The following is a 22,238-nucleotide window of genomic DNA, read 5'->3' on the forward strand; positions in this document are numbered from 1 at the left end:
TGCTCTCATATTACAGTAAGAAAACACATCTGGAAGAGGTTACAACCAGATTTCAAAAAGTCGCAGAAAAATTCATAGCAGAAAAGCCAACAAGATTTGTTAATCTGAAATAACTGGGATATAAATTATAAATCATTCAAACCCAACCTTTTGATATAACAGCAGAAAACAAATAAAATGACAAAATAAATCACGAAAAACAAAATAAGCAAAGTAGAGGATAGTAAGCTTGACATCGTCCATTGAGAAATTAGCAAACTGATAGAAAGAGAAAAAACTATTCTAATCAGCATGTTAGATACACAAAAGGTTTTATACTGAATATACAATAGAAATGGTTTTGATCGTCTAGAAAAGGTCACTTACAATATAATATTCTTTTTCAGGCCATTTAATTGAAAATTTTCCTGACATACCCACAAGAAATGAAAAAAAAAAAAATACCATTGATCTTCAACAGAAACATCAGAAAGTGAGGGTCTATTAAATGTAAAACCAAAAGAAAAAAAACAAAAAGAAAGAAAGCGAATGACACTGGCTGCTATTTCAAGATCCCATGAAGGTGCACACATAACAAAATATAGAACAAAAAAGCATATCAACAAGGTTGCTGAATAAGAATGCATAACTGAATGTCGAGTAATGACTGAGTAATAACAATCACAAAAGAGGATGTATCAATATAGTCACATTCTTCTTTTATAAAACGGTTTCTAACACTACAACTAGTGTCATTAGATACCAGAACTATTCTGCACCTCTCAAACAGTTTCATCCTGAAAAATAGGTGATTTGGGGAGAAAATGGATTTCTGGAAGAGAGGCAGCTTTGCTGCCTCGGAATCCGAGCCAAAAAGGCCCTTCCTGCTTCTTTATAATCAGGGTTTAAGTGAAATTTTACGATAGGACAAAAATACCCCTCAATACTCAAAATTACATCTCCTAAAATACGTGTCTAAATCGAATGAAAATTTAATTAGAGATAAAATAATATTTAACTGAGTAATATTGAAAATTGTTGAATTTATGAAAAAGAGAAATACTTCATTAACTTGTTTTAATCAGAGTACATGAACCTCTATTTATAATAGAGGAAGATAGTAGAGTCCAATTACAATAAAACTACCTTTGTCCCAGTTACACCCAAACTCTAACACTTAAAAATATATCCTAGCATAATTAAATAACTCAATATAGATAAAAGACAAACATAACTCAAACTAGAACTCTTTTTGAACGTGATTATAAGATAAAGATGCCTTTGTCAGTCCTTCTTGATCTTCCAACTTATGTGATGAAAATGTCAGCTCGTGGTAATCATAGTGGATCCTACTTCTTATGGGCTTGGGCCCATCTTGCGGGCCTTTTCTTGATCGTGTGACCCATCTTATAATACTCTTAGATATGTGGGTCTTCCATGGTTGTGTGGGTTGGAGCCCATCTTCCAACACTCCCCCTCAAGCAGGGGGTGAGAGAACATCATGTAGTCCCAACTTGCTACAAATGATGTATAGAATCTTTTTGTATAAAATAACACATATTCCAATATGCCTTCATCTTCCAACGCTCCCCCTCATGCTGTTGCGTCCTTCCATGTGGTCTTGTTGGCATAATATAAATGAGAGTAAAAATCACTCTTAGCCGGTAAGACATTGCTCCATACTCCAGTCCTAATGCTGGATGTAGGGCACACTCTATCTTCTATAGGTAGTGTGTCTATCAGCATTGCTCTGAAGTGTCCACCACCGTATCCCTCCACAGGACAACGACTTTCAAGTGCTAGGAGTAATAAAAGCCATTACAGGGGGGTAGGGGGTTTATTTATAATGGTGTCCCAATCTGGACACCGACTCTCATGGTATCCCAACTGTGATATTTTTTAGAGTTAAATTTATCATGGTGTCCCAATCCGGGTACCGACTCTCATGGTGTCCCAACCGTGACATTTTTTAGAGTCAAATAAATTATGGTATGAGAAAAGGTATTGAGGTCACCTCTTCTTCAATATAATGTCTCATCCAAAGAGATAATAGTAGTAAATGTAATGTAACACGACCATCTTCCAACACATATAACACGAACCAAAATAATAAACCTTGTAGAAGGACCCATGAAATAATCATAATCTGATATAAATATTATTTCTTAGATGCATAAGCTTCATCTTTTGTGCTCCCCCTTTCTTAAATATTTTGGTCACATAAAACTTATCCACAACATATGGAATAAAATACCTCTTCCTTGTACTTCTTCTACTTCTCCCCCTCAAGCTGGGAGGTAATGGCAATGATCCCAGCTTGAACCAAATATCATAGATGTAGCCATAAGCCCAAATAACATAGATGTATAGATAAACCCTCAAACCAGGGAAAATTGAGATACTTTCCTGATATATCAACTCAAAAAGTGACGCAAAACAATTGGCTTAAATTCAAATTTTTTAATGAAACAGAATACCAGCATGACCTTTGATTCTTCCAATGCGAATATATCTTTAAATATAGATTAGATTGACATGAAATTTTCTTCGTCTGAAACTAGACTTAAATACCTTTCATCCAAATATAACTTCTCTTCATAAAATATAATTATAAGAAGATAAATAATCTGATAGATTTCGGTCTCTATCATCTGGCCTAACTAAGTACTGTTTCTTTTTTTTTCTAGAATGACCATTGACTCTTCCAAGATCAATATCTCTTTATAAAAAAATCATACCGAGAATTGGTTGAATAGGTAAGAAAATAGACTTACATATCTTTTTTTTGATATATAATTCTCCATATAAAATATCTTTCTTTATAGCATAAAATACCTCAGAAGTTAAAGCTTTCCGCTGCTTCTCGAACCTCTTTGGCAATCTGACCTTTTGGTGCTTCAAATTTCGATTTCTCTTTGTAGATAACTTAAATAAAAAATTGGTTGAATAGGTAAAAAATAAACGTACAGATCTTTCTTTGGATGTATATTTCTCCATATAAAGTCTAGTTCTTGATAGCATAAAATACCTCGGATGTGGAAGCTTGCTGTTGCTACTCGAACCTTTTTGCAATCTAACCTTCGCTCATTCAAATATTGATATCTCTCTTTAGATAACTCCGATTGAAAAAAGTATTTTTTTCTTGGGAAAGTAGACTCAAATAGCTTTCTGTCAATATATAATTTGCAATATGAAAAACTCAATATAGAGGTGAAAACGCAAAGAAAACTAACGGGTGTAGAGGCTGAAAAAAAAATACGAACCAAGACTTAGGGTTTAGAGAAAAGGATCACATTACCTCTGTAGGTTGACCATGTCAACTCATAGAACCTGCTCTAATACCATGTTGAATTTATGAAAAAGAGAAATACTTCATTGACTTGTTTTAATCAAAGTACATGAACCTCTATTTATAATAGAGGAAGGTAGTAGAGTCCAATTACAATAAAACTACCTTTGTCCCAATTACACCAAAACTCTAACACTTAAAGATAAGTCCTAGTATAATTAAATAACTCAATATAGATAAAAGACAAATATAACTCAAACTAGAACTCTTCTAGGACGTGATCATAAGATAAATATGATTTTGTCGATCCTTTTTTATCTTTCAACTTATGTGATAAGGATGCCAGCTCGTGGTAATCATGGTGGGTCCTACTTCTTATGGGCTTGGGCCTTTCTTAGTCGTGTGGCCCATTTTATAGTACATTTAGATATGTGGGCCTTCCTCGGTCGTGTGGGCTGGAGCCCATCTTCCAACAAAAATCTAAGAAATGACCAAAATACCCTTGAACTTATATTTTAACACTCCCCCTCAAGCTGGAGAGTAGATATCAAACAATCCCAACTTGTCACTAAAGGATACAAATTCATGTCTCCCCAAAGGCTTGGTAAATATATCTCCCAACTGGTCTGAAAACTTTACATAAGGAGTTACCACCTTCCCCTGCATAACTGTATCTCTAATGACGTGTCAGTCAACCTCTATATGTTTCGTTCTCTCATGGAATACAAGGTTGCTGGCAATAAAAATGGTTGTTTGGTTATCACAATTCATAACCATAGGGTCAGGTAACATAAAACCAAACTCAAGAAGCACAAATTTAATCCACATAAGCTCACTAACTGTATGAGCCATTGCTTGATACTCAGCCTCTGTACTGGACCTAGCCACAACTGTCTGTTTCTTACTTTTCCAACTTATCAGGTTGCCTCCAACAAAACAACAGTAGCCTGATGTAGAACGTCTATCCATCTTACACCCAGCATAATCGGCATCAGAATACCCAAGTACATCAATTTTCCCATTATGAGTATACAGAAGACCTTTTACAAGTGCACCATTCAAGTACTTCAAAATCCTCTAAGCAACTTCTAAATGAACTTTTTAAGGATTTTCCATAAACTGGCTCGCAACTCCCACAACAAATGAAATATTTGGCCTGGTAACTGTAGCATAGATCAGTTTACCTACTAACCGATGGTATTGAGTTTTATCCTTGAGTGTAGGACCCTGGGTATCATGTAGATTATGATCAACTTCCATGGGGGTGTCTATAGGTTTAGCACCTAATAAACCATACTCCTATAACATATCCAATATATATTTTCTCTAAGAAAGAACAATACCTCGCTTGCTACGAGCGACTTCAATGCCAAGGAAGTACTTGAGAGAGCCCAAATCCTTTGTCTGAAAATGTGAGGCCAGATATTATTTAACTTCTGTAATACCATCAAAATCACCAGATAATACAATGTCAACTACATAGACAACCAAAACCATCATACCAGTCTTCCTTTTAAGTAGGAACATAGAATGATCACAATGACTCTTATAGAACCCAAATTGTAGTACCACATCACTAAACTTTTCAAACCAAGCTCGTGAACTCTGTTTAATTTCATAAATAGCCTTCTGCAGCTCACACACCTTTTCTATCTCCCCTTGCGCAATATACCCAGGAGGTTGCTCCATATACACTTCCTCATGTAGATCACCATATAAAAAGGCATACTTCACATCAAGTAGAAAGAGAGGCCAACCCTTATTAACAGTCACATATATTAAGATACATACCGAAGTAAATCGGGCCACAGGAGAGAATGTCTCAAAGACATCAACTCCAAAAGTTTGTGTATACCCTTTCGCTACCACCCGAGCTTTGTACTATTCAATAGAGTCATCAACATTATATTTGATAGTATAAACCCAACGATACCCCACAATAGCTGCTCCTGCAGGTGGATCACATAGATTTCATGTTCCCTGAAACAACAAAGCACTCATCTCAACATCCATAACTTGTTTCTATTCTAGAGAGCACAAGGCTTCCTGCACTGAACGAGGTATACGAGAAGTAGACAATGACATAGCAAAAGACTTGAAGGATGGGGACAAAAAATCAAGTGACACATATTTGGATATCGGATGAGAAGTACAAGACCATTAACCTTTTCGTAGACTAATAGGCAGGTCCAAATTAGAGACAGCAGGATCTGCAGGCAATTAGGAAGTTAGTAGATCATGAGAAGAGAGCTTTGTAGAGGTAACTACTGGAGGCACTACAGGAGTACGAGAGCGACGACTGTAAACACGAAGAGGCAATGAAGAACTCAATGATGCTGGTACATCCAAAACTGCAATAGGAACAGGACAGTCCGAAGGAGATTCAAATGATATAAGAAGCTCAGTAGATGATGAAAAACTATAGAGCATGTTCAAAAAAGGTCACGTCAGCTGACATATATGTTTTACATCAAATAGGATCATAACATTTGTACTTGTTGATGAGAATATCCCAAAAAAACACATTTGACAGACAGAGGTGACAACTTATCGACCGAAGTTCCAAGCATATGAACAAAACAGGTACATCCAAAAATATGGGGAACCACACCAAACAATTTACAATTGGGTTTTAAAACCTGAAGTGGAACTTGACCATTCAAAACGGTTGAGGGCATAAGATGAACCAAGTAGCACGAAGTTAAAACTGCATCTCCCCAAAAAGATTTAGGAACATTCATATACAATAATAATGTCCTTGTAACCTCAAGGAGATGTCTATTTTTAGGACAAGGGCAAAATGTTTGATGGGTAATACCATGAAAATCACAAAATACTTAAAATTTATGGTTAAGAGATTCCAAACCATTGTCAGTACGCAGTACATGAACACATGCACCAAATTGATTTTTTATTTCATTGAAAAAATTGAGGAATACATCAAATACTTAGGATTTCTCCCGTAGGAGATACACCCAAGTGACTCTACTGAAATCATCAATGAACGACACAAAATACTTAAAACCAAATGGGCTAGGAACCCGACATGGACCACATACATCAGAGTGGACTAATTGAAACAACTTGGTGTTTTGACTAGAACTAACTGAGAAATTGGAGCGACGATGTTTTCCTAGCTGATAGGATTCGCAATCAAATGAAATATCGGTTGGCAAAGAAGGAAAAGACTGACGAAACTTAGCTAGTGAGGGATGTCCCAAGTGCAGATGCCACAAGTAAAAAGAATCTATAGTAGTAAGAGCTACAACTCGAGAAATGGATACATCATCCAGCATGTAGAGCCCTCTCTTTTCGTGTCCTGAACCAATCGTCTTCTTCGTCTGCAAGTCCTGGAAAACACAAGAAGTAAGATAAAAGGTTACTGGAATGTTTAAGGATTTAGTTATATGACTCAAAGACAAGAGATTAACTAGAAACTTTGGTACAAATAAAATAGAATCTAAGGATATTTGTAGAGTAGTGGGAACTATACCCTCCCCCAGAATGGGAGAGGTGGATCTATCAGTTAAAAGTAACTCGACGATATGAATGAGATGGACTAATAGACTGAAATAAAAAGGGCATACCTGACATGTGTGTAGAGGCTCCTGAATCAATGATCCAAAAGGGGGAATGAGACACATTTGGTGCATTCATACCTGTACTAGCCATCGTGGCACTCGCTAAGGAAGAAGGAGTCTCGATAGTCTAAGAAACAATAGATGAAGTAATCAATTGACCCAATGATTGTAATAACTGTTGAATTTCCTCACACGATCCAGTGTGTGAAGAAGCGTCCTTATCTGTGACTATAGAATTGGCCCAAGTAGGTTTACCAAATTTGTCCTAACATTTCTCAGAAATATGATTAGTCCTACCACAATAAACACATTTTCGATCCCCCCGATCATTTCAGCCACGACCACGGGTTGTGTAAGAGCAACCTCTACCTCTATTATTACCACCCTGAAACTGACCGTCGGGCTTACCAGTAGAAGATTGAAGGTTAAGGGCAGCTGCTTCTAAGAGGGCTCCACCTGACTCATTCTTTTTTTTTTTTTTGATAAAGATGTATTAATAAAACAGAAGAAAATTACAAAGTTTGAAGGAGCATTTCCCTTACAACCAGAGATTGTAGGGTAGCTCCCTGCCTAGCAAGTACATCTGCCGCTGAATTTGCGGATCTTAGAATGTGGGTCCAACATCCACCTGACTCATTCTTATTTACAATTGCATCTTCAGCTCAAAGAACTCTATTAAAAGCTTGCTCAAGAGTGGTCACATCTTCATTAACCAACAATTGGGCTCTAATAGCATCATACTCATCCCCCAAACCATCCAAAAACCGGGCTACTTAAATCTGATTTTCTTTTTTACAGATGTCTTCAATATTCGTAATAAAAGGATGGAAAGTATTAATCTCCTGTAGTACTCCCCTTCTCTCAGTGAAATAATCTGTCACTGATCTACCTCTACGCTTCATATTAAAAAACTTCACATATAACTCATAGATCCTTGATAAATTACTTTCTTGAGACAAAATGGAAGTCAATGTAGTCCACATTGCCTTAGCAATATTGCAACTCAAAATCTGATCACTAAATATGGATTCCATACTATTGACCAACCAGATCATTACTAAATTATCTTTTGCCACCCAATCTTCAGTAACAGGTACCGGGGGATCATCATTTATATATTTTGCCATTCTTCTAGCCCTCAAATACATCAAAACTGATCTAGATCAATTTACATAATTCGATCCATTCAACCGAATTGTAGTTATCTGAATAGACTGCACCAAATTCAATTAGGGCAATGCAACACCCAATTCATTCAATTTAGAACCAATAATGATCAATTCTAGCAATTGAGACCAAAAATCAATGAAAGAAATCAAGAAATCAAGATGGCGTAGGCTATATGGATGATGACGCAAGTATTAGGTTAACGACAGGCAGATTTGAGAAATTTTCTCAAATTGGGATCATTAAATACTTCTAAATCTCAACATTCAATCAAATAGAAACAGTAATTATTAGCCAATAGGCTAAGATACGCAGAAAAAGGGAAAAATGAAAATTTTACCCTATCAGTCCAAAAATGTGGGGAAAACCTTCAAGGAGATTGCTAAAAATGGAAAGAAGACCCACAAAATCCAAAAAAACTTGCCCAATACTTGCGTTACTGCACTGATACCATGAAAAATAGGTGATTTGGGGAGAAAATAGAAGAAAAAATGGATTTCTGGAAGAGAGGCAGCTTTGTTGCCTTGGAATCTGAGCTAGAAAGGCCTTTCCTGCTTCTTTATAATCAGGATTTAATTGAAATTTTACAATAGGAAAAAAATGCCCCTCAATACTCAAAATTACATATCTCCTAAAATACATGTCTAAATTGAATAAAATTTTAACTAGAGATAAAATAAGACATTCTCTATCTAATAGCCATACTATAAGAGAAATTTTTAATATTGAAAATCTACCAAAATACCCCTGAACTTGTATTTTAACACATCCCAACAACCTATAGGTACCCAATTTCATGTTAGATCATATCAAATAAATACAAAACTGATAAAAATACTAGATCCACGATTGTTCTCGTCTCTTCCAATTACTGCACTGGGAAAGTTGCGGGAGAATTGACTTTCTCAAGAAAATTAGATAAAAGGTGCTAGTTAGAGCAATGTTATCAAATCTAGCCCAGCCATTGCCCAGTGAGGTTGCTGGTTTCAGTTTAACCAAAAGAACAGTAAAGAAAACAGTGACTGAACCAGATCTGACATAATTTGATAACAACAATAAAAAACTATGGTCAGGGATAGGCCCTCCTCATCTGCATGACTGCAAATGGAGGAAAGGGTCCCCCAGAACCTCCTGCATGTGCAGCTAGGGGGGATGGGGAGTCCCATGTTGGTGCCCCCCTACCAGTCAAAATGCTCAGAGAGGGAGAGGAAAGGGGGTGTAAATGAAAGAAAGTGAGTTACTTAATAAAAGGGTATCATGTCTGTTTTTCTTAAAGTTAAAATAGGATAAGGTGACATGATCATCTCACATCACAGCCTTTAATCTAAATAAAACATTGTCTCCCCTCACTTCACATTTTTACATGGATGCACAACACACATACAGACACATTTTCTCAAGAAACTAAATTACCTTGGAATTAATTTTCTTGTTTTTGATCAACTTATTGCGCACTTTAGCCAACCAAATAAAGTACTGGATTTCCAAAAGAGACATACGTCGAAAGGCATATCATTGATAATTATATATCTGTTTTTTAAGCTATTTTCACCGAAGACAAAATATATCAGCATTAGGGATCAAATTTTAAGAGTCCCAACACAGTATCTGATACAGATAAAGCCAACCCCTACAAAAATTACACAGTTTAGTGAGCTTTCAACTTTTCCTTGTTTCTTCCTGTAAACGTGCACACTATATCTGCAGCATCATTCAGTAGAAAAAGGAATACAAAGATAGAAGAGAGAAAATGGGAAGAAACCAGCACACAGAAAAAAGGAGCCAACATCCGCATAAATATATTGGTCCATGAAGATTTGAAGAAAAAATAATATGAACAGTAAAGAAAAGAGAGTAAAATTAGAAATAAATACCGAAATCAACATTAGATCCAAGGGTAGTCTCATATTATGTAAAACATGAAACATGTAAACAATGATGGCAAATAAAGTTTGACTATAACTTCCTTACTGGGAAACTTAATCAATTGAAGTTCAGTAAAGTACAAAAACATATGAATAGAAACCAAATTATAACAGAGGAAATCTGTTCCAATCAGTGTGGAAATGTAAAACAGCTAAAGCATAGCATTTGAAACAACGAGTGCTAAGAAATAGATGAAGACAAGTATCAGAAAAAAATAGTACCTGTGGCTGAGAATAGTTCATGCCTGGCGAAAAAGAGCCCTGATAGCCAATCTGCATTAATTATCAATGGCAGATTTGGTAGTAAAATACACATAAACTCTTCCAGGGAAAAAACAAATGTCAAAATGCACAAGTCATGCTGAAGTTAATCCCTCTAGCAAAAATAATTGTATTAGGTTCTACCTGATTTTCAGACCCAGTTTGCACACCATCTTTTTTAGTGGACCCATCCCCAGACTTGGCGGACCCTTTACTGTCACCCTATGAAGATGTTCGCACAGCGAAGGCAAGGTAAATCACGGAATAGAATTCGAACTAAAAATGGAATAAATAGCAGAAAAGAAAGCATTCATTTACCTCCATCTGAAGTCACCGATCGATTAAATCGCAATCCCGACATTGAGTGAGAAACCATTGTCAGTCCAACGTTCCAAGAAAGAATATTAACTCTAGTGTTGACTAGTAGATGGATCAGACAAACCTCCCTGAACTTGTTCAAATAGATCCTAAGCGGTTCAACATAATCCTCGAAACCCAAGGTCGCCATTGCCCACAGCAAATCGTCACCGTTGATCGTCTTACGTTTCTCCCTCTGGCACTTTTCACTCGCCCTGCAACGGAAGAAAACACAGCGAAAGACTCAATTTAAAAGAAACAACGGCCACTTCAGAAAATACAACGAAGAAGAAAACACTTCAAAGATTTGACTCACTCGCTAGTGATAAAGCTGATGAACTCAGACACGCATTCCTGGACAGTCTCTTTGGCATCTTTGGCGATCTTGCCATTTGCCGGGAGCGCTTTCTTCATGATTCGGCTAATGTTGGCAATAGGAAGGTAACGATCCTGCTCCCTCACATTTAATGAGGAGCCTCGAGGACTCTGCTCCCCGCTCTCGTGGCTCCCACCACCCGGGCTGCCTGGGACTTCCGCCATTGGCGACGAAACCCTAACTCCGAAACCCTAGCCGGTGAGTACGGAAACCCTAATCCTAGATTTGGAGTCGCCATGAAGCGGGAAAAAAAAATCGGAAGAAAGCAGAAGAAGAGTTGAGGAAGCGATACCTGTGAATCTTGAATTTGGCGCGTGAAGGCAGAGAAGCGAGGATTTTTTTTTTTTTTTTTTTTTGGTTTGTTTGGGTGAGAGAGAAAGAGGGGAAGAGATCGGAGGGTGGAGAAGAGTGGAGAAAGGAGACGCCTGGGATGAAATGGAGAGAGAAATTGCTTCCTTATCTTCACCGTTGGTTCTCTAAAACCCTGTTTCCCCGGCCATGCCAGCTTCCAATAACAGCCCCACTCTCACGCCCTTTTCTCAATCTCTTCATCCAGGGCATATGAGGAGAACCGTAATAGCGTCCAAAAGTTAGGTGAACCTGCACAAAGAAAAACATTGAAGAATCTCTCTTATGTCTGATCTCGAGTCCAACGTAAAAGGCTTAAAGAGTTTGTCCTCGCTATTTTCTGATTTAAAAAGTTTGTTCACTAATACAATTAGTGAAAAATGTTGTTGTTTTCAGGATTTCATGATTGGTTCCGCTAGTGAAACAGGGGAATTATACTATTTGGAAAACTATAACACATGACAATATTTTTCATGCACTATACACCATTAATTCACATCTTCGGTGGCAGAGTAGACTTGGTCATCTATCTCTAACAAAACTGATTCAAGTATATCAAGATCTTCTTCTAATATTACTTTTCAATGCAAGTCATATCAATTGGGTAAACATTATCGAAGATTTTTTCTTGTTTCATCACATAAGACAAAGTAATTTTTTGAGTTTATCCACTTAGATGTCTGAGTCCTTGTCCTGTGACTAATCAGTTTGGTCATAGGTATTTTATTTCCTTTGTTGATTATTTCAGTAGATGTACTTGGATTTATCTCATGCGAAAAAAATATGAAGTTTTTTATGTATTTCAACTATTTTATAATGAAATAAAAAATCACTTTGCAACTTTTATCCATAGCTTGTGTACAGACAACGGTCTTGAGCTTATGAATCGTAAATTTGGCTCTTTCTGTCAGTTACAAAGAATCATTTATCAAACTTCTTGTGTATTCACTCCACAACAAATAGAGTTTTTGAGTGTAAGAATCGTCATTTACTTGAGGTAGCTTGCACTATATATTTTTTTTTATGAAAAGTGAAAATTTTATTTAAAAAAAAATAAGGCAAAAGAAATATACAACCTAGAAGGAGGGGCCTCCTACCACATCAAGGGTTTGGAGGGATGTGCAACAAGTTAATTTGTGGACAAAGAAACATGGGCCCAAATACAATCAAGGGGAGAAGAGATGTTACAAACATCTAAAAAGATGTCCCAACGACACTAGGGAGGAGTCTTGAACTTGGCGCACCAGTCAATTATCACTTTGGAGTTACCTTCGATGATGAGGAGACCAGAAAAACCGATCACAAAAGATCTTAAGGCCATGAAGCACCCCAATGAGCTCAGCAGAGGTGGAATCCAAAATACCCAAGCAACCAATGAAGGACAAAAGAATATTGCTACAATTATCATGGATAACTCTACCAAACCCCGTAGGCCTAGGATAGCCATAGGCATTGTCATCAAAATTTAGGTTGAGGTAGCCGTCCAAGCAACCATAGTGGGAGGACGAGAAGGATATGTCATTGCAGCAACAAGACACCAATTCCCTCAGAGATGGGAGTTTCAGAGGTGGATGAATTCTTTTTTTATGAGGAGCCAAGTGGAGACCTATCCAACAATGGATTAAGCAAGCTCAGAAAACAAGGAAGGGAGATCATGATGGACACAGTAGTGGATGCCTATCCTGCTTAGAAGGCTAACCAAAATTGACTAAGCGAAGTTACAATGTAGCAGCACATGAGTAACACTTCCCGGCAAGTTATGGCAAAAGGGAGAAGACGGGTTTGGAAGGTGAGGATCTTATTCCATCAAACGCTGCAAACAAAAATTTTAGCAGGAGGAGACTATTCTTGTATCGGGGAGACAAGACATAAAACAACGATGGGTTTTTCGAATTTTCTCTATAAGTAGGGTTGAGACAAATAAAAATTTAGATTATAATATCTCTGCGCCATCAGACCATCGAGTTTAATTTCCCCGTCCACAAATAATTAGAGGACAATATTCACAATACGTATGCAAGTCTGGTCCATTCACCTAATTTTAACAAGAGTGAGATCCTTATCTCCCTTTCTTTCTTTTCCAGATTTTGATTGATGAATCCCATGGATCAACAGCCATGAGACAACCAGATAAACAGAATCGACCTTTCCCCTCAAATGGATTGCTGCATCCTCAAATGCGCTCATCTTCGCCTTGGGTCGCCACCATATTCATCCTCCAAACAGTCCCCTGTGAGAGCCCAAACCACCAAACATGCCCGAAGCGTCTCCTTCACCTCCACACCTGATCATGATGGCCAAAGCAACGAGAACCTGCTGACGCTGCTAAAATCGAGAAAAACCGAGGAAGCATGGATTGCTTACAGGAATTCTCCTCGTCTTCCCAATCCCACTTGTCTCAGTCGATTGGTTGCCCAGTTGTCCCACCAGAACAACTCAACTGCTTTTTCCCGCACACAGTCCATCGTCCGCCGCCTCCGCAACAAAAACCAGCTCCACCGACTCGATGCCAACTCCCTCGGTCTCCTTGCCGTTTTTGCGGCCAAAAGGGGGTCTACCCTGTATGCCACTTCAATCATCAAGTTCATGCTCAAGTCCAATTACCTACCCCATGTCAAGGCATGGAGTGCTGTGGTGAGTCGTCTCGCCTCCTCTCCTGACGAAGGCCCAGCCGAGGCCATTCGGATTTTTGCTTCTGTTACCCGCCGGATACGCTCACTCATGGTCGACCCTTCGGTTGTTGCTGATTCGAGGCCGGACACTGCTGCATTCAACGCGGTGCTCAATGCTTGCGCCAATGTTGGAAACACTAAAAAGTTCGCGCAGTTGTTTGAAGAAATGCAGGAGTTTAAGGCTGAGCCAGATGTCCTCACCTACAATGTCATGATCAAGCTCTGTGCGCGGGTGGGTAGGAAAGATTTGATTGTTTTCGTTTTAGAAAAGCTGATTCGCGGTGGAATTACCCCTTGTGTCACTACAATGACTTCCTTGGTTGCGGCTTATGTTGGTTTTGGTGATCTGGAGACTGCAGAAAACATGATTCAAGCATTGCGAGAAGGCAGAAGGGACATATGCAGTATCCTGAGAAGCCAAAAATATGAAAACCCAGAAAAGAATGACGATTTTCTTGATGAATTGGTCGGGAAAACGGACGGAGAACCGCTATTATTGCCTAAGACATATACCCCGGACTCTAGGATGTACACTACAATGATGAAAGGCTACATGAAACAAGACAGAGTGAGTGATGTGGTCCAGACTCTCGAAGCCATGCAGGGAGAGGGCGATAGCAGTCTTCCTGATCATGTCACTTATACGACAGTGGTAACCGCGTTTGTCAAGGCAGGGTCCATTGATAGAGCAAGATATGTGCTCATAGAGATGGCCCGTGTAGGGATTCCTGCCAATCGGATTACATACAATGTCCTTCTCAAGGGATACTGCCAACAGTTTCAGGTAGAGAAGGCAAAGGAACTTGTACAGGAGATGGTGGAAGATGCAGGAATTGAACTAGATGTGGTTTCTTACAATATACTAATTGATGGGTGTATACTAGTAGATGATACAGCCGGAGCTTTTGCATTCTTTAATGAGATGCGTGAAAAGGGGATTGCACCCTCCAAGGTCAGTTATACCACTTTGATGAAAGCCTTTGTTGTGTCAGGGCAGCCAAAGATGGCACACAAGGTGTTTGACGAGATGCTGAAAGACCCCCGAGTAAAAGCTGATTTGGCTGCATGGAATATGTTGGTTGAAGGGTACTGCAGGCTGGGGCTCGTGGATATAGCGAAAAAGATCATAGAAACGATGAAGGAAAATGGGTTTTACCCTAATGTATCTACTTACGGTAGTCTAGCCAATGGGATTGCAGTGGCAAGAAAGCCAGGGGAAGCTCTCTTGCTATGGAATGAGGTCAAAGAGAGGTGTTATCAAGCAAAGGCCGATGGAGTCTCTTCTGCTTCATCTTCGCTGCCCCCAATAAAGCCAGATGAAGGGCTGCTCGACTCTCTGGCAGATGTTTGTGTGAGAGCTGCCTTCTTCCAGAAAGCACTGGAGATTATTGCCTGCATGGAGGAAAATGGAATAGCGCCTAATAAGACCAAGTTTAAAAGGATCTATGTAGAAATGCATGCAAGGATGTTCACAAGTAAGCATGCCTCAAGGGCCAGGCAGGAGAGAAGGATAGAGAGGAAGAGAGCAGCCGAGGCCTTCAAGTTTTGGTTGGGTCTTCCAAACTCTTATTATGGGAGTGAATGGCGGCTTGAACCAGCTGAAGATTATGCTGTAGATTCCATGTAACAGTCCTATGTATTCTGTTCACTGACGAGGGATGCAAAATCAGCTGAAAACTTTTGTTATCGCTTTATACACGAGTTCAAACTCATTTTGAGACCATGTATATTAGAGTGCAGTGATCATTATTTTGTCACTGAGATTCAACCATGCGTACAAGGGAAAATCAGATGTTTGACCTGTGAAATGTTAATTATACTGTCACAAAAAGTTATGCCCTAGATCGGCTATGTTCTGCATATTTTTATATAAAACATCTACAACTTGGACATTCTTGGTTATGCAAGGAGCTCTGTGCACTTTAACTTCCATTCGTTAAGGGATGTCGAGACAAGAAATCTAGATCACTCCAAATTTTTTGAGGATACTTGCAACAGGCCAACTTAGATATGGATCTACTGCTTTGTTAGTATTGTAGGCTCACTTCAACTGAAGGAAAAATGGTTACTACCATCTGTTTTGACTGAGAAGCAAGACTGATCATGTGTCTTCTGCCTGTTGCTAAAATGGGAGGGAAGTATCCTGAATTTAAAGATGTGTTATGGTACTGCAAGGTCCAACCCCAGTTTGGGTGCAACAGGATTATAACAATATATTGTACTTTACATGCTATATAGCTTCTTATTCAGCTGAGGTTAGCATAGAAGAGAGCTTTATCACAAATTGTAGTGAATGATGAAAACATTATTGTCACACTATACCTTAATCTGCTACAGGGTACATGGAACTGTGTAGAAGTGAGAGTCAGCAAAAATATGACAAAATAATTAGAAATAGGATCAACCAATGCTATAAGAATATAAAACAACAAAAGATAAATTTTTGAGATGGTCACCATATTGTTTGACGTGTATTGCAGTCTGTGTGATGTCTCCATCTCTCATTCCAGTTTTAGCCTAGGGGTTTGTAAAACAACAAAAGTAGTTTTTTGATAAAGCAAGTTTGATCCATTGCCATTTTCCAATGTCTGCTGAGTCTCAAAGGATGTGGTGAATCTGCTATGAACACTGATAATTCAAACTTGAGAAAAAACTTATTAATTTGCTTGTCAGATCTTATTGACTTGCAGAAGGCCTACATCTTCTCTTGTCCTATTTTCAAGTTATTGAGGTGAATTCTATTTATTCCTGTAATAGTCTCTAGAGCTCTGAAGAATAAATAAGTGATGTTTTTGTTTTTTTATTACAATAAGTCATGTTTGTCTTCATGAAGCAGTTCTGTCCATTGTTGCATGACAGAAGGTTGAGGCAGTAGTTCAGATTGGGCTTTGTAAAAATTAAGGTTTTTGGTGGTGTAAGAAGAGAAAAATGAGAGAGGCAGACAGAAAAGCCAAAAGAAGGCTTGTTGGGGGGTTGTGCACGACCCCCATCTCTATTTAATAATAGGGCTTGATCAAAATTATAATACTGCCCCTATACACTCAATAACGCTTAATCTCCTTATATCTCTGTAAATATATATCCTATATGCATGAAAATTTAACCACTAACATAATTCAACACATAGAACAAGATTACATATAGAAATAAAACTACAGAAGTTGTGAACTAACAAAAATGCCCCTGGACATATTTTCTAACAGGCTTTAACCCCAGTTGTGGAGCACCAAATGACTCATTATAATGGCTATGATATATATGTTAGGATTAGTCCCAGGGGAGGATAGGTTGTTTGCAAACACAATTCTTCCACAACATCAGGGTCGATGTTTTAAGGACATTTCTCCTTGAGTTGAGGCAACAGAGAAAATTCTTCAACCGTATAATGGCATCTTATCCAAGCAAAGGGTTCCCAACTATGTAGAGCTTTAGAGAAGAATCATTATTATTTTTTTTATACTGATGTTGTTAAATCAAAAGCTTTATATTTACATGTCCTCTGCTATTTGGCTGAACTTGCAAAAGATATTGCTAATGTATGGTTTATGATACAATCATGTTTGGACTCATGCCACACCCTGGAGGTGAGGTTAGTCATAATGTCCTTTAATTAGTACGAGAGAATTTTAATGTTTTGAGTATGAGTATTCTTTTTCATTTTGAAATTTCTCCTGATTGGATTTTTCTTTCCTTACACTGTCTACTGCACAACTAAGGAAATTATCTACATAATAGCTTAAGCTTGTGCACGTCAGTATTGCATGTTTTACATTGCATGAATATTGAATCATTATCAGTTACCATCCATTTGAAATTCCAGCTATTAGAAGGGGCAGTTAAGTTCTATAAAGTTTGTGTATGGTAACTTGCTTATCAGAAGATTCCACCTCAGGAAATCTAGTTGAAATTCTAAATTGTATCCAATCAGCTGCTTGAATGATACTAAAAAAATTGAGATATCAAATTTATTACGAATTCAATTCAAACTTAAGTTAATTTATCCTTGCCAAGTCTCATGTTGTCCCCTGTTCTTCTCAAATTATGTTTGTTCTAGCAGGTTATGGCTTCACGGAATATAAGGTGAGATGCAAAGGAAAAAGGAGTATGTTTTTTCTGTTTTGAACTTGTGCTCTCAGTGCAGCTGAACAGATCATATCCCATCATTAATCCTATAAATAGTGAATAAATTCAGGTAAAAGCATCACCATTTGCCGCTGGATGCTTTTGTGAACTATCTGAGGATTTTTCACCTTTTGTTCTGGAGGTGCTGGTTAGAATGTTAACCTCATCAGACACTTCTATTGGAGCTTATGAGGTGATACTGTTCTTCTGTTCCGGAGCATACTCAGGGAGAATCACCTTTATTTCTTCTCTTCCTTGATAGCTCAACAGATGGCAATGGTTTCAAACCTGGTTCAATGAAGCCAGGACCAAATCCCAAGATGAATCAAGGGTGGTAAAAAATGGAAAAGCCAGACTAACCAGCCGGTTCTATTGTGAACTGTGTGATACTGGCATGTAAACTCAACTGGTTCCAATTTGAAATGTGGGGAGATCTAAAGTATTCATTCAATTCTTTATTTTATAATTTTCATTTAAGTTGGTAGTATTTGCTGAACTGGACATTAATCAACCTAGCAGGTTGATGCCAGTTTTGGCTGTCACAGATTGATGGCTGGTACTTGTTTACTACTTATCCTCTGTTCAACTAGCCTTATCCTGAAACTGAAAAAACACTAGCATGTGTGCAGGACTCGCTCAAACATTTTAAGGACAATTAGTATTCAGCCTATGCTTGATAATCTAGGTTAATAAGTAAACAAGAAAGGTATCTTGTTTTCTTTGTAAAACTATTTCACCAAGTTTTGGTTTTGATGCATGGTAGCATTGGCTTCTTTTTCTTGGCAGGCTAGCAAAAAATTGGTGTTGGACTTTTGAGAGGAGGAGGTCAAATTTGGGAATCTGTAATCTCTTTCAAAACTAGCTTCCAATTCAGTTCCATTGTTTCCTGAGCAGGTAATCATTCATGCAACATCACACACTACATATCCTATTATTCATGATAAAAAATAAGAAATATTGGAAAAATGAAGATAGAAGAGACGAAGAAGCAAAGGGGGAAGAAGTTCTGACATGAGCAGCGAAGAAAAGCTGTGTGATTTGTCTGGAAATTGAGACTAATCCTTCTTATATACTCACTTAAGTGAAAATACAATGAAAGGACAAAAATACCCCTTAGGTACAAACACTTCATATCTTACTCTATACAACTATGATTTTGACACAAATTGAAACATAGGAATATGACATGAAAAATACCCTGATGTTACATTATAACACTTATCGACACGGATAAATGACCAAATACCCCTGCCTATGTAATTTAACACTCTCCTTCGAGCTGGAGAGTAGATATCAAAAGTCACAGTTTGTCACAAAATTCCAAGTGTTATTTTCTTCCCAGAGGTTTCGTAAACACATCTCCAAGCTGCTCTGTGGACTTCATATGGAGTAACAACTTTCTCTTGCAAGACAACATTTCTAATGAAATAACAATTAACTTCCATGTGTTTTTTTCTTTTATGAAACACAAGGTTGTTATGAAAATTGTTGCTTGTTTTTCACACTTCACAGTCATATGTTTTGGAACAAAAAAACCAAACTCAACTAGTATAAACTTGACCCACATAAGTTCACTACCTATGTGAGCCATTACCCGATATTCAGCCTTTGCACTGGATCAATCACTACAGCTTGCTTCTTGCTCTTCCAGCTCACTACGTTACCTCCACAAAAAAAAAAAAACAATAATAACTAGTAGTGGATCTCCAATCCATTTTTCACCCAGCATAATTTGCATCAGGGTAACCTAGTACAAACATCATATTATTTTGAGTATACATGAGGCCTTTTTTAGGAGCTCATTTCAAATATTTCAAGATCCGAAAGTTTTTCTAAATGTACCAACCTGGGATTCTCCTTAAAACTTGCTCACCACTCCCACTACAATGGATATATCGAGCCTAGTAATTGTTGCATAAATCAACTTTTCAACTATGTGTTTGTATCGGATCTTATCCTTAACAAAGGGAGTGTGAGTCATGGAAAGTAGCATTCACTTCCATAGGGGTGTCCTTTTATACTTCTACAATCCCTTCTAAATCACTGCCAAACAAGATAATATCATCAATATACACAATTAAAATAACATACCGTGCTTCCTTTTGAGTACAAAAATCGAATGGTCACAATGACTTCTATAAAAACCAAATTGTGTAACCACACTATTGAACTTCTCAAACTAAGTTTTCAAACTTTGTTTAAGCCCATAAATAACTTTCTTCAATCGACACACTTTTGCATTCTCCCCTGAGCAACATACCTCGGATGTTGCTCCATATATACCTCTTCCTTCAAGTCCCTATATAGAAAAACATTCTTCACATCTAACTGAAACAATAGCCACTAAAACCAATATACGAACAAAAGTAAGTTTGGCAATGGATGAGAATGTCTCAAAGACATCCACACCAAATATACGTGTATAGCCCTTGGCTACTAATCTGGTCTTATACCACTCTATAGTTCTATCATCCTTATACTTAATAGTATAAACCCAGTGACATCCAACAACAATTACACCAAAAGGAGGTTACACAAGCTCCATGCGCTTCTAGATACCAATGCATCCATTTCCTCATCCATAACACGTTTTCACTCAGGGAAAGTTATAGCATCCTACACTGATCGAGGAATTGAAGAAGAGGATAGTGACATAGCAAAGGACTTGTAAGAACGGGACAAGAAATCAAAGCATACATAGTGAGAAAAACGATGAGAAATACACAACAATTTACCTTTTCGAAGACTAATAAGAAGATCTAAGTCAAAGGTAGTAGGAATTGTAGGCAAAGAAAAAGATGGCTGGTTATGAGAAGGGAGCTCACAGGTTGGATATTCTGCTAGTGTTGATGGAGGCAATAGGCAGCGAAAGCGCTGCTATACACCTGAACTAGTGGAGAAGGACCTGTAGAAGGTGCATCCATAACGGTAATAGGAACTGGGTTATCCATATAAGGCGTTGAAGGAGATTCTGTGGAAGATATAAAATATGGAGTGGATTCAAAAAAACGTGATATTAGAAAAAATATATGTTTTCTTGTTAACTGGATCATAACATTTGTATCCCTTCACATTTGATAGATGAGGAGATAACTTATCCATAGACAAACTGAAAGCATGGACAAAACAAGTAGACCCAAATATCCGAGGGACAACATCAAACAATTTACACTCTGGTTTTAAAATCTTATCTGAATTTTTCCTTGCACTACAAATGATGGCATACGATTAATAAAAAAACAGAATGTCAACACTGCATCTCCCCAATACGATTTAGGAACATTCATATGAAATAATAAAGTACGGTAACTTGAAGAAGATGTCGATTTTTATGCTCAACAACCCCATTTTGTTGGGGAGTATACACACATGAAGTCTTCTGAATAATTCCATGCAAGGCACAAAAAGATGCAAACTGCTGATTGAGGTACTGAAGTCCATTATTAGTACGAAAGACACTAATAGGTGCATCAAATTTATTTTTTATTTTATTAAAAAACTTCATAAATACATCAAATACCTTAGATTTTTCTCATAACAGATACAACCAACTCACATGATTGAAGTCATCAGTGAAGAACACAAAGTACTTAAAAGCCAAATGAACTCAGGACTCCAGTATATGGCCCCCAAAAAACATAATGAATTAATTTAAAAAGAGGAGAACTACTAATAGAACTAATTGGAAACTAAATCTATGGCATTTTCCCAATTGACGGAACTTGCACTCAAAAGATACATCAATGGGTAAAGACGGAAAGGACTGACGTAGTTTGTTGTTGATGGATGCTCCCACCTTAGATGCCATAAGAAAGATAAATATTTTTCAAATAATTCTATTGTTGTCAAAGTAGAAACACCATCCATCACATCAAGCCCGTTTGTCTCATGTCCGAAACCGATTATCCTCTTTGTTTTCAAATCCTTAAACACACATGATGTAGGGGAAAACATTACAAAACAATTCAGGGATTTAATAATGTAAATTAAATGAAAAGTTGGGAACAAATAGAACAAAATCCAATGACATTTTTGAAGTAGATCTAACAATACCCTCCCCCAGAATTGAAGAAGTAGAACCATAAGCCAAGACTACATCATCATAAAACTTTGGTGGATTAATTGATTGAGATAAAAACTTCATACCTAACATTTGAGTAG

At 37.7% G+C, this 22,238-nt stretch overlaps 2 protein-coding genes across 2 annotated transcripts; one reads left to right on the plus strand and one right to left on the minus strand.

Annotated features, from left to right (window-relative positions):
• Window positions 1-10,348: 10,348 nt before the first annotated feature.
• LOC137942414 (nuclear transcription factor Y subunit B-1-like) lies at window positions 10,349-11,524 on the minus strand. Its single transcript, XM_068788048.1, has 4 exons — window positions 11,228-11,524; window positions 10,876-11,112; window positions 10,521-10,774; window positions 10,349-10,424 (listed from the first exon to the last, which is right to left on the minus strand). Exons 2-4 carry the CDS (start codon window positions 11,097-11,099, stop codon window positions 10,420-10,422), a joined length of 483 nt encoding a protein of 160 aa, XP_068644149.1. The 5' UTR covers window positions 11,100-11,112; window positions 11,228-11,524; the 3' UTR covers window positions 10,349-10,419.
• A 1,859-nt stretch (window positions 11,525-13,383) lies between these two features.
• LOC137942416 (pentatricopeptide repeat-containing protein At3g09650, chloroplastic-like) lies at window positions 13,384-16,221 on the plus strand. Its single transcript, XM_068788049.1, has one exon. It carries the CDS (start codon window positions 13,441-13,443, stop codon window positions 15,580-15,582), a length of 2,142 nt encoding a protein of 713 aa, XP_068644150.1. The 5' UTR covers window positions 13,384-13,440; the 3' UTR covers window positions 15,583-16,221.
• Window positions 16,222-22,238: the final 6,017 nt, after the last annotated feature.

Source organism: Aristolochia californica, unplaced genomic scaffold (genome assembly GCF_029961685.1).
Source record: "Aristolochia californica isolate CCGP_79_NKW_82.1479 unplaced genomic scaffold, dmAriCali1.0.hap1 SCAF_10, whole genome shotgun sequence".
NCBI lineage: Eukaryota > Viridiplantae > Streptophyta > Magnoliopsida > Piperales > Aristolochiaceae > Aristolochia > Aristolochia californica.